Source organism: Mya arenaria, chromosome 17, assembly GCF_026914265.1.
Source record: "Mya arenaria isolate MELC-2E11 chromosome 17, ASM2691426v1".
Lineage (NCBI taxonomy): Eukaryota > Metazoa > Mollusca > Bivalvia > Myida > Myidae > Mya > Mya arenaria.
The window spans coordinates 35,671,221-35,689,428 of NC_069138.1; the positions used below are offsets into that span (position 1 = coordinate 35,671,221).

Consider the following 18,208-nt stretch of genomic DNA (forward strand, 5'->3'; position numbering starts at 1 on the left):
GGGGTGCGTTGTTTTGACACAACTATTTGACCCAGTTTGATAATAGAATAAAAAATCATTTTTTGTAAGTTATCATTAGTAACAGTTCCCCCATCATTATTTATCAGTCGAGGATTTTTTTAAACAATTTGATTGGCGTGGTCAAATGAGTGTCAAATGTCAAAACAACGCACCCTGTCCCTGTGAGCAAGATATGTTGTGTGTTTTCGTTGAAATTAACATAAAAGGTATGAGCATTACATATTTTGCAAGCCACGATTTTGTTTTGACTGAAATGTGAAAAATCTTCAAAGTCTATCATTTCGCATATCAGTGTAAAATGACTCGTTCTTTAACAGATTCCAATGTTGCAATACCATGTCTAATTTCAGAAATCTGTGATTATTCTTCCCCACCCACATTTGCTACAGCCAAGGCACGCCACACAGTCTGCAGCGACCCCACCACACCTGGGATGTTATTTATTGTTGTTACTAGTTATAAAAATAAACAAGAAAACCAAGTTACTTTTGTTTTGCATTATTTTGTATTAAGATACTTTTGATGATGATGATGATGATGATGATGATGATGATGATGATGATGATGATGATGATGAGATGATGATGATGATGATGATGATGATGATGATGATGATGATGATGATGATGATGATGATGATGATGTTGATGATGAGATGATGATGATGATGATAATGATGATGATGATGATGATGATGATGATGATGATGATGATGATGATGATGATGATGATGATGATGAATTTGCCCCGATGGTAAATCTCGTCATGTAAACGCAACATATGATTAAGGTACACGAGACAGGCGAGATATAAATTTCCTCAGATAATGAACTAATATGTACATGATAAAACTTGAATTTAAATCGTTCATTCAACAAACAAGGAAGATAATAACGCCTGGGTTTTCTCTCTTAATGGCCCGTAACCTTAATGCAAGAACTCCGTATCTGCGTATAATTCAATATGCAGTCATTGTGTTATTGCACTTAGACGACGATACCTTTAACAGTAACCACTGTATCAGTTATTATAAACTATTGTCACATTTTGTGACTTAACAGATTTTGTACATGTATTAGGATGTGTTTATACTTGGACTATTTGACAATATGGTAAAAAGTTTGGATAACAATGAAACATGTATGCTACTACATGACACTTATGCCAGAATATGATATATGGAACTATTGAATTTGATTTATTCATGTATTGAAAAACAGCATGGTGCATAACTTACATAAGCAATAGAGCTGACTGTGTTAGGGTTTGGATATAAGCTTGTCACGGATTATGAAGTACGCCAAACGCATGTATTACGTCATCACTGCGCTGGTTGTGTTTGACAGTTGCTATGCGAGGGAACATACAGAGGCGTATCTCAGTGTTTCCGGAAGAAACCTCACATTTCGAGGGGAGAAAGTGTTTCTTTCTGGTGCGTATTACTTCAATAGGGTCGGATATATAGTGAATAATTGTTTGTTTCAGTGTCTGATAGCAATATACTTTATACAATGAGCACCAAAAGATGTTCACTTTCGATCATCACATTATTCAATAAGAAATTATATTTATCCTATAATTGCACATATATCATAGTAAGAATCCGTTGTATTGATGGGGATCGAACCCATGACCTTTTGGCGGAAAGGCGGATACCTATTATACCGCGTGATCAATCTCAATATGATTCATTGGTCATTTTTAGTAACTAACTTCTGTTAGATACTTATACATTTGTTGACAAGTGGGATGCACAATAGTAATGCCGAGATAAATTAGTATTAAAGTAAAATTGCGGTCGCTCAAGGACGCTGAAACTTCGAGTTATCCGATGTTTCGAACGACCCAAGTTTCCATTTTAGTCTGTAATAAAATGGCTTACATTGAATTATTATTATTTTATTATTAATATTATTAATATTATTATTATTATTATTATTATTAGTAGTATTAGTATTAGTATTATCATTATTATTAATTATTATTATTATTATTATTATTATTATTATTATTATTATTATTATTATTATTATTATTATCATTACTGCCATTATTATTATTATTATATTATTATTATTATTTTTATTATTATTATTATTATTATTATTATTATTATTATTATTATTATTATTATTATTAAGGGATTCATTTTCTAGCAATGTATGTGCTATATGACTGGATCCCTTTCTAGGTGTGAACCAGGCATGGTACCAGTACGGGAACGACTTTGGTAACAATGCCTACGCTGGTTCCCGGCCCCACCTGCTCCACACACTGGACGCCGTGCATGCCAACGGGGGAAACTCCTTACGTACGTCGATTGTAATTCATAAGAATAGAATATGTGTTCATCATCCTTTAGAACGCATATCAATATATTCTATACAGTATACTGTAAACTATGATGCAATACTTCTGTCACACTCGTTGTAAAATAAATTAATATAAAGCTGCACTCTCTTAGTTATAACATTTTCACAACTATTTTATTTTTTGTCTTGGAAAGAGCAATTTTTGCGTAGATATCTGCAAACCAATGATAAAAGATTGCTGACCAGAAATCAGTTCACATATTTGCATATTTCCGTTCGAAAATTAATGTTACTAACGGTTTAAGAAAAATGCATAAAACATCAATTTTTTAACTTAAGTGTAAAAATCTGCGATCTGATTTTTTGTCAGCAGTCTTATATCACTGGTTTCCATGGATTTTCGCAAAAATTGGCTCGTTCTAAGACAAAAAATTATAAAAAATGTCAAAACGTTCAATCTGTGAGAGTGCACTTTATACGACTGTACACAGTTTCCTATGAGCATCTTATCCTGTTGCAGCCATTATCCTGTTGCAGGCATATGGCTTCACGTTGAGGGTTTCAACACTCCGCAGTTCAACTCAAGCGGCCATGTTGTAGGACCGGGCGCCAACGTGACACGTGATCTACGGGACTTCCTGCTGGAGGCGCGGCGGAGAAATATTCTCGTAACCATTTCTCTATGGAACTGCGCTGCTATTAAGAAAGGTGCGTTACAAATCAACGAGTAACGAGAAAATAACTGTGTGCTTATAAATGTCGAACGCATAATTTGGAGCAAATCACAAGGTGCCATTATTGCTGAATATACTTGGTTAAAAAATACATACTGTCAAATAAATTATTTCATGAGTAGCACCTGGAACCCATTCTTTAGCGAAGGGCCGCGCCGTCCGCCAACAGAAACAATCAGTGTGCGTACGTCTCTGATATTAATTTACATGAGACGGTTAAAATGTCTACCATGATGCTTGACGTTGACCGGGGAAACAAATGTTTAAATTTCGCTTTGCTCTGTATTCTTATTAAACATACTTTTACATATGTTTTCAGTAAATTTGCTCTGAACGATCGTATTATTTCCACGTGTTGTATTTCCCTCAGAGCTTCCCTTATACCGGATGTTGACGAACGTCACGGTCCTCCAGTCATACCTGGACAACGCTCTTACGCCACTGGTGCAAGCCCTCGGGTCAGAGGTCAGCTTGGCCGTTTGGGAGGTGATGAATGAACCAGAGGGATGCATGGCCGTAGGTGGGTTAACCAATAGTACAGTACGGTTGTACAGTTTGCAAAGTGATCAGCACACTGGCTTATTACATTACAACACGGGTTTGATTACCGATCTGGGCGCATGTAAGTTTGGTGTGTGGTCACCAGGCCGGACAAATGGGTTTCCACCGGGTACTCCGTTTTCCCCAAAACACAAGACCACACGCTCGCGTATCATCGTGCCAACGAGAGTGATTAATATAATGTTGTAATATCTTGTTTCACAATCGTTGTAAAAAAAGTTTGAACTAAAATGGACAGCACATGATACTCTTTTTCTTCCTAGCTTCTTAGATTTTCTTTCGCTATGTAAGGGACTCTTTCACAAATTTTATGTTAAACTTTGTTGAAATTATGTTACTAAACTAGATTTTAGATTTATAAATAAACACTTAACAGCTTCTGGTGGGTACTAGCCTGAGCATAATATTGTAAATCAAAGCATTAAATGGTTCAATTTTCAAAAGCATTACTAAAACTTTTCGGCAAAACAAGAGAATTTTCCGTCATGTTTTAAAATTATATTTGCAATAAAGCTCAATTAAGATATATTAATGGTTAAATTTATGGCATCAAGCGAACTGTTTTCGAAATATATGTTACTTTGGGGGCAAAACATACCCGACAGCGCCATCATTACTGGACAGCGACATCACTAGAGCAACAGCGCCACCACTTGTATAATGATGTGCATACATTCGGCGTGAGTACTATACAAAATATTGCTTATATTTGCAAGCGTAACAATGTTCTTACGCTGTGTGATAGCAACGAAATGTGCTTGGAATGATCTCAAAATATGCACAAGTCCGATTCTAGAGAAAAATGCCTGGCACCACAGTTCATTGAAACGAAATCGTAACCAGCCTGCACAAAAAAGGGATCTAGACGGTAAACACGGTACCACATTCTTCGATTTTCGAAATATGTCCGTTTATCAAAATTATCAACTAAAATAAAAATCAAACTCACGTGTGTAGAAGTAAACACAAGGCACCGCTGCACCAAGAAGTATCATCAGCTCATTTCTCTTTGCACTACTGATAAATGGTGGAGCTGGCGTCTAGCAGCCGTGGACAAGTACAATTCTAAGGGCAAATTTTGCCATCCAAACTCTACAGCAAAATTAACATTTACGTATAGCTAGACGTACAAGTGCACGTACACGTCGTGTATCCACACCTCTTTATTGAGGTTAAACCAATACTATCACCATATTCTTCTTTCCAAGGTATTGAAGACAAAAAAGAACCATGTTACGACACGACGAGCCTCCATATCTGGGATTTTGCGGACTGGACGGGCCTCAGTATTCCCCTATCATCTATACTGCCCTTCATAGCCAGGCACGCGGCCACCATACACAGGCACGACCCGAAGGTAATTGGCCAACATATGGCGGCCCCGCTTGAACGACGCTACGCTGAATTATTTACTTTGTTATACATTTGCGTACAAAGTTTAGTTGCAAATGCTCGAATCACCTTTCGAATGCTCTTTAGTAGTTTCCTCTTAACGTGACAATTAATAGTTTTCAACGTTATTGTTCAGTCAGTACTAACTCTTTAACACATTGTTTGTTCCATTTAAAATGGGCAATAAAAAAGTCATACAAACCGTGATAAAACTACTTTCTTTAAATACAACCGATTGGTATCAGGGTTCGGATGAACATTTTTGAGAATTCAATAGAAATAAAAGTGAACAATATGTAAATCGTAATTGTGCGACAAGTGTACTGTTTGAATGAAAAAAAGAAGAAATATATTTGACTCAGGCGCTGGTTACCGTCGGCTCCTGGACGTACAAGTCTGTGACGCCGGAACTTGGCCGCCGCAACCTCTACTCGGACGCATGTTTGCGGTACGCCGCTGACGGGGACCCCGGGGCGCGACTGGACGTCTACCAGATACACACATACTCGGCACTGCCCATGTTCTTGCCACATGACCCATTTGTGGTATACTGTTATATGTAGTTTGTAGCTTGTGTCCTACAATATATAACTAGAAGGAAACTCATAGAACTCTTATAGTTCAGAGTAGTAAAACTTAACTCTAAATATCTACTGAGCGCTGTAACCTACATTAAATAAGTAAGGAAAAAAACATTGGAATCTTATAGTTTTACTAGGCTAAGGAAAATCAACTCGAAATTTTCTACTGAGCACAGTTCAGAGCCATTTAACATCCGCACTTGATTTTAAATATCTTTATATACTAGTAGTCAATGTTACAGGTCCGGTGTGGTCAAGTGGTTAGGATTCCTGGTTTTCACCCAGGCGGCCCGTGTTCGATTCCCGGCACCGGAACTATCATTTTGGTGCTAGACCATAACTCATCTGGCCCCAATTTCTCGAAACTTCTTAAGCTTAACAGGCTTAAGTCGCTTATTTCAATTAGCCAAAACACATAGAAATTTGGGCCTGGATGTTTGTTTCAAATTGCTTAAATGTCAAATTTTCTATTTCAAGGTGAACGCCAGTATGTACGGCCTGGACAAGCCGCTCATAATTGGTGAGTTCAGCCAAAAGAAAGGCGGGCTGAAGACCTCACAGGAACTTTTTACGTGGGCGTATTACAATGGTTACAACGGTGCGTGGTCATGGAGTGCACTTGATTCGGGTAAAAAAAACTGGTGCTCGGCTAATTTCGAAATGAAATAGATCAAAATCTAACAATTTTTATATTTCCCATGCCGGTCTCTGTTTTAATTGTGAAGTAGAAGATCGTATCAGGCTGGCTAAGAGCCGGGTTCGCAAAGTTCGGGAATACTTTTTAAAGTGATCCTCATATTTAAAATCAATACATAAAATGTATAGCAAACCTAATTTTGAGTGATAAACCTTTAACTCCCTTTTTAATAATGCATTTATGGAAAATATTATTTAGTGATACCAATTTTGTAACCGTTTATATATTAGCTTAAAACGTACAAATATTAAATGGCTGGTGGGTCCTAAAACTAAAATATTTGCAGTGATCAACTGTCGTCTCCTTAGGTAGAAATATCGTGTTTTCGGCACCTTTCTTTGAAATTAAACACGGTATCCCCCATAAGAACCATTATTTTCGATAGTTTTTTCATTAATTTCGGTAAATTAAAACAATTGGATTAATTGTGGTACTGCTTATTTAGGAGAAAGAGTGCATCTTTAACTTATGGATATAACTGTGTTTACTTTAGAGACGTTTAAACTATGTTGTTGTTTTTTTTCAGCTCAAACTACAATAATACTAGCAGATATCAGTCTATAATTGTGTTTCTTTTACGATGATTATTTCAGACGACGCGTCTGATTCTTTGGAGGTCCAGGAACGAGGTCTCCGGTCACTGAAAAATAAAGACGATCCGTCCCACGGAGGCAAAATCAACATTACTTTATGTGACGTCACTTCCTGTACGAGTTATACGCATTTGTGGTTGTGTTCATTTCTAGAAATTATACACGCTTTTTATAAAGATGTTGTTGCTTTCTTTGGGACCAGAATGGTAACTGTTAACGTATAAAAGCTACATTTTAGCGCTTGAAATGAAATAAAACAAAAACTGCTGTTTCTTTTGTTTGTTGGGTGATTTAAAAGTCGTTTCTAAATTTGATATCGGTACGAGTAAAAAAACAACAGGCCACTATATCACAAAAAGACTCGAGTCAACTCTCAATCTCAGTCCCAACTTATTTTTAAATTATCAAATTACAGCATCATATGTTTCAAAGTCAGAAAGGTTTTACCCTTTTCAAAATTGTATTCCCTCATAGAGTTTATTGATAAAAGAACTTGGTCACTATTTCATAGAAAAATAATTTGAGAGCAAAAAAAGTACCTGAGTCCAATTAGTAATTTTTGAGTTCTACTCGATTGTTCAATACTCTAAAAAGAAGTATTTCTACATCATGTTAATCAACATAATGCACAAGAGAATGTGCTTTAAACAACTAGTACAACATTAGTATTTTTAAATAAAATCATACCGTTATGTTGAAAAAAGAGATAATGAGATTGAGATTTCATTTGAGTTTTATTCGCCATATTGGGTCCAGACCTTACTGGGCATGAATGCTTCTAATGGCCGCTATGCTTGTCTTACTATTCGTTGACGAATATTAAAATAATAGTTCTGATTAATTACATCATTGCGGCCTTGTTATTGCCAAGGGTGCGGGGTTGAGACAGTGTCTTTCGTGCCTCTTTTGGGCCTTATAACTCCTAATCGGAAGTTAATACGCTGGCCCCGATTTCTCGAAAATTCTTAAGTCCCTTATAACAGGATTAAGCTAAGTTCACAGTTTTTGTTTTTCTTAAAATTATTGTATATTTAGTTAATTACTTCGTAAAGATAGGATTTATCGTCATAATAATTACAATGAACCATTTAATCAAAGTTAAGCATGTATTTTGGCTTAAAGAATTAAACTCCTTAAGCCTTTTAACCTTAAGAAGTTTCGAAAAAATTGAGGCCGTAGTATCGTGGCTCTTTTTTAATTTATAAGACACAATTTACAGACAGACAGACAGAAATGCTTAATGTCGTTAACATGTTATAAAACATTTTCTTGACAAAATATGAGTATAAGCATCGGTGCAAAAACTCTAGCAGAGCGTGGTTTCGATCCACGGACCTCTGGGTTATGGGCCCAGCACGCTTCCACTGCGCCACTCTGCTCGTCCTACAGTTTGCTGACCATTATATGAATCATTTAAATACAAGATGCAATATATTTCTTTCTTTTATGAAAAATAACTTTATTTCTCAACTTGCTTTATCTGTGATATTCATAAAAATTATGCAGTTCATATTCGTGTACAGTCGAACCCCGTTTTCTCGAACTCCCAGGGACTGGCGAAAATAAACAGAGCCTCGGAAAATTCGAGCCAAGCGGGAATGTTTACGTTCATTATAAAGAAATCGGTCCTCTCGTCTAGTTCGAGCCAACGAGGTTTTCGAGCCAAGCGAGTTCGAGCAAACGGGATCGGCTGTAGTTTTATCGCATGACTATGGTGTTTTGGGTCTTTAAAATCTAGATATCTGTGTAGTTTGGGCTGCATAATTTTCTTTTCTCTGAAAAATGTAATCATATAAAGATATGTCTATCAAGGTCATTATTTTAGTAATAATTATGCCGATTAAACACAATCTAGCTTTGACTCCTTATATTGCTTGAATGCTCATTTATATATCTGTACCATAACAAGCAGTGGTGCAAAAATTTAGCAGAGCGTGGTTTCGATCCACGGACCTCTGGGTTATGGGCCCAGCACGCTTCCACTGCGCAACTCTGCTAGCTATTCTACACGATGTTCGTTATTGATTTGTTTATCAATTTGAATTGCTGGTGTCATGTATTGCAATATTTGGCCCAGGGCATACGAATTTCTGTGTATTGCGTTTTATTTGTGTTTATGTATTGTGAGTTAATACTCAGGGATAAATACTTTTTAAAGGGACTAATTCTGCTTAAACCCACTGGACAAGAAATTGCATCCAAATATCAGAAAAGATTTTACCGGGCATCTTGAATATGAATATTAATTATCAAAATTAAATAACAAGGGTTAATGGTTATTTTTGAATGTTTCAAATTCATATACAAACACTTGTGGTTATTGTCACGGTGTTACGGTCTGGTATATACAATTAACATGCATACACAGTTACAGTGGTAGGTGCTGACATTGTATGCTTAGTAACTGTAGGTAGAGATAGACCCAAATAGGAACAACAATGTAGTGTACGCAACTGTTGCTGGTAATGCAAAAATAACTGTGCTGATTAAACGCAATCTTTGATTATTGATATTATTTGCATGCTCATTTATATACCTAGATCATAAAAAGCATCGGTCCATTTAATAGGATTTTCACGCTCTGCGCTGATGCTTTACTGGTCTAGATGTATAAATAAACGCGCAAACACGGTCAAGAATTAAAGAAAGACGGTGTATGACCATCACCACTATTCTTCAATATTCCCCTCAAAATGATGGATAACTTCAGAACAATTTATAACAATTGACAACAGCAACAAATGATTTTTGGTAGCAATACTTATAAAATGATAGCAATATATTATTAAAAGAGCCTTTCAACTGATTAAAGATATCTTAAAATATTTGGGTTTATGTAGATTTTGGTGTTTGATAGATTTAAGATTTCAAAGACCTCAAGCCCTAAGGTATATAAAGGGTTACGGGTAATTGAATTCGATGGTAGAGCAGACAGAGCTGTTTGATCACAGTCTTCTTTGATTCTTTAAATGCTGTGTATTCATTTATATATTTAAATTGTAAAAGGCATCGGTGCAAAACATAGCAGAGCGTGGTTTCAATCCACGGACCTCTGTGTTATGGGCCTAGCACGCTTTTACTGCGCCATTCTGTGTGTCATTCTTTCACTGTTGTGTACCGGGGTATATAAAATAATATTTATATATTGAAAGACATTTCTGATGCAATCTACAATTTTGGGCCCAGGGCCTCGATTTCATAATTTATTTCAAGGGTATGCAAATAGGTGTTTTGTATACAAGCTGTAATAGTAGGAGCAGAGAGGCGCATTGGAAGCGTACTGGGCCCATAGCCCAGACGTCCATGGATCGAAACCACGCTCTGCTAGATTTTTGCTTTAATGCTTTAAACGTTCTTTATAATAAATATATAAATTAACACGCAAACAATGTCGGAAACATAAACAAAAAACTAAGTCTGTGTTTAAGTGTGATTATATTATATTCCACTTGAATATTATAAAATAATAAAAGATAGCAAAAACGTCAAACATTGTTTGACCTAACTATAGCAGGACTGCTCAAAATAAGTGCAGGTGGTAAAATTGAGCGGTATTTCGTTTTAAACATTTACCTTAAACGTACTGGATCTTACTTTTACACTACCGAAAGTGGTCGTACGCAAATACATGTAATGTTCGGTTATAAAACATATTTCTTAGTTTTAGAGTGTGTCATTCAGTTACCTTACTGTCAGAGGCCAGTCTGTTTTGCTTGAAGACAGGTCGATTACTAGGTAATGATGATGACCACGCTAGTTTGTTGAAAAACGTTAAGGCGTGGGTGGGGTAAACAAAAATTCAGTAAATCTGTAAACTGTTGTGTCAATTTTCGGTAAGCTCGTATTACGTATGACAACGACAAAAAGTTTATTATACATTTGAACGATGATATAACATTATTTTTATGTTCGAACAGTTGTTTGGTATGAAAGCAAATGTTCGAATATTCAGCTTCAAGATCAAGAGAAAGTTTGAAAAATGGGATAACCATTTTTCTAATACGGTAAGTTGTTAATTTTCAAATATATCTTTTTCATAACTTTTGTATCATTCCTTTAAATTTAAATATGTTATTTGCCAACATTTTCTGGTACAAACTGAAGTGTTCTGTTTCGATCAAGGGGAAGTAACTACCATGGATTTAAGTAGTTCTGAAAGTTGATATTTTCTCTCCTTAATTTGCAATGCTGTTGAGTTGTTATTTCACTGGTAAACTCAATATTCGAAAAGCATAAACGAAATTGCAATATTTGGGCCAGAGTATTAAAGTTTTAAATGGATAAAAATATTTACAAGGGCACGAAAGACCCTCCTCTGTGCCTTACTTTCCGTTTACGTGTATTGTGCGTTGATACTACCTTCTCTCAAATTTCAGCCAACGAAACGAAATGCAAACATTGTTTTACCAAACTATAACAGAACTGCTCTAAATAAGTGCAGCTGATAAAATAGAGCAATATGTGGAACATTTGGCCTGATCTGTTCATCACCGAAGGAATACTCATACGCAGTTAGATTTGTTAACGTATATAATGGACCTAACGTTTTTTTAAGAGAACAGATATTATACATAAAAATCAGTCGGGTTTCCGTCCAAATCACTCATGTCAGACTGCATTAACCCATCTTATAGATACTTGGTTGAAGGGTATAGACAGTGGTGATTATGTAGGGGCCATTTATCTCGATCTCCGAACAGCATTTGACTTAGTTGACCATGAAATACTCTTACACAAACTTAAACTTTATCACTTCACAGAAAGGTCTAAGTATATTGAGCATTCCATCAGATCTACAAAAAAGTCTTATTAGCGTGAACTGTTGGTGTTAGACAAATAAGATGTCAATCCATCAATCAAAAACGAAATGTATGATTCTATGTACTAATTATAAGGCAAAACATGCATTGCAACTTGAACTATCAATAGATGGATTGTCAGTAGAAAACGTGAAATGGCAAAAGGTCTTCCGGATGCATGTTGATCAGACATTGTCATGGCATACACATGTTAAGCTTAATTCAAAATTGGCACTTCTAAGAAGAATAGCATATTATCTAACAGACGAGATGAAATTATTGTATTATAATGCATATATCATGTCAAACATGGAGTACTGTTGTAGTGTCTGGGGACTTACACATTCCTCAGATACCACGAAAATCACTAATATTCAGAAAAGAGCCAATAAGCTAATAATGAAGGCGGGAACTAGCCACTGTGGAAACATATTCAAACAGTCAGGGTTGCTATCTTTTGAAGACAGGTGCTATTATCATCTTTCATTACTTGTTTTCAAAAGCATGTACTGTTTGACTCCTTCGTACTTCACAGAATTGTTAATATTTGCCAAAAATGAGCACTTTAGCTTGCGTTCTTCAGAAAACAAGGATCTTTTTGTTGTAAAACCAAGAACAAACTATATCAAAAATACATTTGCCTATAAAGCAATGAAAATTTGGAATTCTCTTCCTACATACATCAAATGTCAAGATAAGCTACCAGCCTTTAAACATGCATTAAAAGGCTACTTTTTATCATTTTATCACATGAAAAAAAAATCTTGACACTTTATTTAATTCACATTATAATAAATAGTTCATTGTTTACATGAATTGTGTTAATGTACGTATATGACATTCTTGCAACAACTTGTAATTGATACTACCAAATATGTAAATGTTGAAAATATATTGATTGCACGTGGTTTTACTGAATATTTATCTACATTATTTACAATATGAAATTATTGTAATCTATAATAATCTTATTAAACTGAGTTGTGTTTGTCGAAGAAATGTATGAAAGTGATAGTGTGATTGTATGTTTTGTATGTTGCTTAATATGTAACTTAGTATATGTGTTTTTGTAATACTGTTTGTGTGAAGGCCATGCTGGAAATAAGTAGAATGTCTGTAATGATTGTACACTTAGTATGTAACCTTCGTTAAATAAAGTTGTTATTATTATTATTATTATTATTATTATTATTATTAGTGTGGTTTTCTTTCTTTTATATGTGTTCATTAATTTCTTGTAATCCTTTCATTGCTATTTAATGTTTAAGTGGAATATAATCAAAGTTTTAAACACATACTTGTTTGTTTTTTTGGCATTCGGTGTTTTTGTATCCACTTATATTTTAAGAACATATAAAGCATCAGTGCAAAAATCTAGCAGAGCGTGGTTTCGATCCACGGACCTCTATGTTATGGGCCTAGCACGCTTCCACTGCGCCATTCTGTGTATCATTTTTTCACTGTTTGTTGATGAATTGTTCATTCATTTTAATTATTGATAAAAAATATTGCCCAAGGCGTTGTTTAAATGACTAACATTATTAACAAGGGAAGTTAAGTCGATGGTCTGTGTGTATACTTTCTCTTTTGTAAGGTGGAATTGGGAGTTTATACTAAGAATGATACTAAGAATGATATCAGTTTTAAAAATTGAAGCACACAAAACGAAATGCAAACATTGTTCTACAGAATTGGAACAGGAATAGATCTGCATCAGTGCAAGTATATCAAAGCGCGAATACGTTAAAAGACTATCTGCTGACAGATATTTATTAGAGTTGCAAATTGTATTTGAACAATGGGGATGGGTGAAGGGCATATAGATAAAAGTGAAAGGTCATTAGAGCGCTTGTGCCCAGATTGGGCGATAAAACAAACATATCTATATCTATTTTATGGCGTCATGTGTTTTTTTTGTTTTTGTAAATGTCACTTCAATCGTCGAAACCCCCTATCTCTATGTATGTAATGTTACAATGCATGCCCCTTTCAATCGTTTATAAGGGTTTTTCGTTGCTTTGATTAGATATCATACGATAGGAAAGTATAATACATCATTTCCTTTTATGAACATACATGTACACGTTTTGTTTCAGGACAATCAATTTTCACAAACAACTTCAGCTATATTTCCATTCAAAATCCACAGCTTATCACTTCAGTCGACGTATCCCCCATCCCCATGTATAATGCATGCCACTTTCAATCGCGTCTAAAGGGTTTTTGGTGCTTTGATTAGATATCATACATAAGGCAAGATTTATGAACCAACACTTTTTAATTGATAAAGGAAAATGATTTGATTCAACGAACACTTTAGCAATAATTCATTTCAAAATGGAGAGCTTATCAGATGGTCGTTTTCCCGCGGTGAGGACAGACATGTGGTCAGTTAATGTATGTAGAAACTATTATAAGAATATCGGTCAGTTAATGTAGATGAACCTATTTTTAGATTATCGAAAATTGTCTGTTCTAAGAATGAGAATATGATTGTGCCTTTTCAAGTTTCATTGATAAATTAACGTTTTTTTATGTTTTATGTAAGTATCTGTGTAGAAATGAATCACTGCGCGCATATCCATGACAGCCATGAATTATCACAAATCTATACGTATTTATTTTTACTACGCAGAAAAGAGTTCGAACGAAAAAATACAATTTTACTTATCTTTCATTATTTAATACTATTAAAGTGGAATATATCCAACGCTTGATCTCAGGCTTGTTTTGATGTTTTGACATTGTTTGCGTGGTAATTTTTATATTATATATTTAAAACGAATAAAGCATCAGTGCAAAAATTAAGCAGAGCGCCGATTGTGTACTAGCACAATCTTCAGACTCTAGAAAATCAACAACAGCTGGGCTGATTTATTTGTTGGTTATTACATTTGACCATCCAATCAAACATTATCAAACATGATTCATTTGGTGATTATCAATTTTCGTATAAGTATTAAATAATAATTGGTTAACAATTATTGGATAAAATAGTCGCAATGAAATTTATTTATGACTCCATGAAGTAAAAGCCTGAGTGAGGAAGCCGGTGCACTTTACCATATTATTACATGAATAAAAACGAGTTATTAGAAATTATTGCTGCTATTAAGGTTAATTAATTTCCCACATTCGGGACACCTCGATCATTATCAAATAGAATTGTCAGTAAAGTTTATTTCACACACTTTGTCTGATACACTACCCTTTAAACTAACTTGGTGGCTAGTGCCCGCCCCGCCCCCACCCAGCCCCACTGGACTCGGTACACCAAAAACGTGCAGCGTGCAGCCTGAACCGCTATATACAGGTATAAGAAAAAACATCTAAGCATTAAAATCCGAACATATCTTGATGTTACAATTGACCTTACGACAGGATTTGATTGACAGGTCCTATCAGCCAATCAGAATACAGCGCTGATAAGCCGTGTTGTTATCCGCCATTTTGTCCGTCAAACTGACCAGATTCCGTCATATACATGCATTGACATTTCCTCGCCTTTTTAAGTATTATGGTAAAAAGGTGTTGTAATGACACTTGTAATTCGGATACAAGGTAGCCAGAACGGCGTGGAATTCGTTCCATTTCCGAAACAAGCGAGAAAAATGCAATTGCTGGATCAGACTCTGTGGAAGACATCACCAACAGTTGAACTTCGAAATTTTGAAAGATCGTTCAAAGGCGAAAGATCTATACGTCTGTAAAAAAGTATGTTTCTGAAATAACTAGTTAGTTGCTTATAAGGGGGGCAAATCAATCCGCTTTAAATTTGTTTAATACTGAAGTTGTCCGTGACCTAAATTAGTGTTACTATTTTTAAACTTTAAACATCGTACATTTATGCTTTCGCTTGCGTTGTCAAATCGGCAGAAATGGCCATTTAAGATCAGGTTCAACATGGACACGATTGATTTCATTCAAGATAGAGCTTTTTTAGTTGATACCTTAATATAAGCTTATAAACTGCTTCGCTTTCAAAGTAAATTAGGAAATATTGTACAACTAAATTTTTGTCCGAACCAGCGCATGCTTCCGAATCTCATCTACTTGTTTGGTTACTATGTAAACAATGGCTATTGTAGCTGTCGTTTCGACACAATTTCATAGATTTCTTATTTTCATATCAGCACTTTGTCGACGGGAAACCCAGTCAAGTAAACCCTGACCCTCAAGCAGCTACTGTACTGTTTGGTGTATTTGACAAGCTTACACCGGGACCGGCTCACATCAGCTAGACCTCCTCCAAAAATCGGATTAATATCTGAACCACCCTAAAAAAAACTAGAACAGAACGGTCTGAATCGTCAAGGTTTTATTTGCTGTATAAATCAATTTATTTCATGTAAACAATGGCTATTGTAGCAGTCATTTCGACACAATTTCATAGATTTCTTATTTTCATATAAATCATTTAAATCAATTATTGAGTTCACTTGATTCTGCCAAGCATGTGCTGTAAAGACTCACTGTAGTCTCTTATTATGAATAATGAACAAGTCAAACATGTACATGATTTCAATGTTATTCTTATATTTGGTGCCAATTACGTAAATCTATTATCTTTAATGAAAGTTTATCCCATTCGTAAAGTTGCACTCTCACAGATTTCTGTTTTGACACTTTTTTGTTTGAGAATGGGGCTAATTTTGTCATTCTTTCAATTAAGTTCTTATATATAACCACAAAGCAAACCTCTGAGCCAAAATATGATAAATGCAATCATATCTTTTATAAGTTGTCAAAGCGATCAATCTGTGAAAGTGCAGCTTTAATAGAGAAAAATTACTTCTGCTTATGCGATATATTTTAAAATATATTTGCCATTGCAATAAAGAGATGTACACCTACAATATCATGTATAAGCACCAAAGAAATGTCAAAGTTTAAGTAATGTTTTCAACACAACAATGTATTAATCTGATATTAAATATGAAACAACTGGTGTTATATTCCAGGACTGAAGCTAACACCATAGGTACATCCTTCCATGAATCCAACAACACAACATGCTGAACGACTTCAAGGACTCTCTTCAAAAGACCACACTTTCCTGAAATAAATAAGATGCCACTATTAAAATAAATCAGTTACATGTCTTGTTAAATATTTTAATTCTGGCTGTAAATGCTACTGCATTTGATGTTTGCTTTCTACATGTATATAATAATGAAATATTGACAAGAAAATAGCTAACTGTATGCTTTGTGGTTGTTGTCTTTTTTCTGGACAAATAGTCCATAACTTTTGTACAGCAAAGTAAAACTAAATGTTATAAAAAGCTTTAAAACAGGTCCTACCGATTATTTGTAAAACTTACCATCACTGGTTTTCTCTTGCGGTTTACATTGCCCGGACTGGCAAATATCATGGGGGGGGGGCGGTTTCTGGTCTTATACTGTGCCAGGCTGTGGCGGTAGGCTTGTTGAAGACAATAACAACGGGACTTCCTTATATCCATCAATCAGAATACTTTGATGGTGGCAGCGTTGGTTACAACCAGCTGCCCGGTCAGCGTAGTTGGTTAGAGCGCCGTGCTAGTATTATGGTGGTCGTGAGTTTAAGCCCCACACCGGGGGCACTTTTCCTCCCAGGTTTACCTTAACAGGCAGAGTGTGTGAAATTTCTGTAAGAACAAGAATTAAAGCATATGAATGTTTAAGCAATGCAAAAGTTACAGATTGGTATCACCCACAACTGTCACCTGTCAACTATTACACTATTGTTTATAGTCGCTGAGAACTGAAACTTGTTATGAATTAACTTAAAAAAACATACCTGCTCATACTATAAAATATAAGGTTATATATAGCTGGCATGTAACTGTCATTTTATGTCACTTCCGGGTTCCCCATTCGGGCCATTCATGATATACTCATATTGTGTGATGATTTAGTCTTTGTTTCAACAATCCTGTAAGAATGACCGGCGTTATTAAAAGTTAAACTTACCCTAGTTTGCATTTACAGTATGCGTCACACACACGCTTTTCCTTTGTATCGATATCAATGTTGACAACATGGTGGCTATCCGATTTCTCTGACTTCGATAGATTTCAGCCCGTAAATGTTAGATATCATCGTCTTCTAAAGATATATCGAGCTTTCCGATGTAGCAGCCAGTAACAAATTCCTTTGCCTACTGTTGTTTTCGCAGTGAAATGTCACATTTATGATAATTTGGCCCCAAACCGTCAGGAATGTCGGTGAAACAACGCCATTGCTTCCTTGTTTGTTTGACGGACATAGACAGTGTTCGCTCCCTTGATATCAGGGGGCGTGGCTTAGTAGCCGCTGTCGTAAGGTCAATTAATATCTTCTCTGAAACAATCACATATAATGTATCAACGCAATCCATTTCCTTGTTGTATATAACAGTACAATGGGCTTTCTCTACGCGGATTGAAAATGGGTTTAATTGCCGGGGCCTTATCATATTTACGAGTATCCTCACTACTATTTACGAGGTCTATCTGGAAGCTTGCCGGAGATGACCGATTTGTTACGATTGTGCTG

General features: G+C 35.5%; 1 protein-coding gene, 1 long non-coding RNA gene and 3 other non-coding genes across 5 annotated transcripts; 2 read left to right on the forward strand and 3 right to left on the reverse strand.

The window, feature by feature from the left end:
* Nucleotides 1–961: 961 nt before the first annotated feature.
* LOC128223100 (mannan endo-1,4-beta-mannosidase-like) lies at nucleotides 962–7,162 on the forward strand. The gene is made up of 8 exons (XM_052932351.1): nucleotides 962–1,453; nucleotides 2,213–2,332; nucleotides 2,871–3,041; nucleotides 3,438–3,587; nucleotides 4,837–4,985; nucleotides 5,383–5,565; nucleotides 6,079–6,229; nucleotides 6,892–7,162. The coding sequence occupies exons 1-8, from the start codon at nucleotides 1,312–1,314 to the stop codon at nucleotides 7,113–7,115; spliced, it is 1,290 nt and encodes a 429-aa protein (XP_052788311.1). The 5' UTR covers nucleotides 962–1,311; the 3' UTR covers nucleotides 7,116–7,162.
* On the forward strand, nucleotides 5,845–5,916 carry Trnae-uuc (transfer RNA glutamic acid (anticodon UUC)). The gene has a single exon. It is a non-coding gene; the product is annotated as a tRNA-Glu (tRNA).
* A 1,036-nt stretch (nucleotides 7,163–8,198) lies between the features above and the next one.
* Nucleotides 8,199–8,270, reverse strand: Trnam-cau (transfer RNA methionine (anticodon CAU)). The gene has a single exon. It is a non-coding gene; the product is annotated as a tRNA-Met (tRNA).
* Nucleotides 8,271–8,816: 546 nt separating this feature from the next.
* Nucleotides 8,817–8,888, reverse strand: Trnam-cau (transfer RNA methionine (anticodon CAU)). Its single transcript has one exon. It is a non-coding gene; the product is annotated as a tRNA-Met (tRNA).
* Nucleotides 8,889–15,991: 7,103 nt separating this feature from the next.
* LOC128224626 (uncharacterized) lies at nucleotides 15,992–18,028 on the reverse strand. Its single transcript, XR_008259512.1, has 3 exons — nucleotides 17,645–18,028; nucleotides 17,014–17,319; nucleotides 15,992–16,746 (listed from the first exon to the last, which is right to left on the reverse strand). It is a non-coding gene; the product is annotated as an uncharacterized LOC128224626 (long non-coding RNA).
* Between the last annotated feature and the right edge of the window lie 180 nt (nucleotides 18,029–18,208).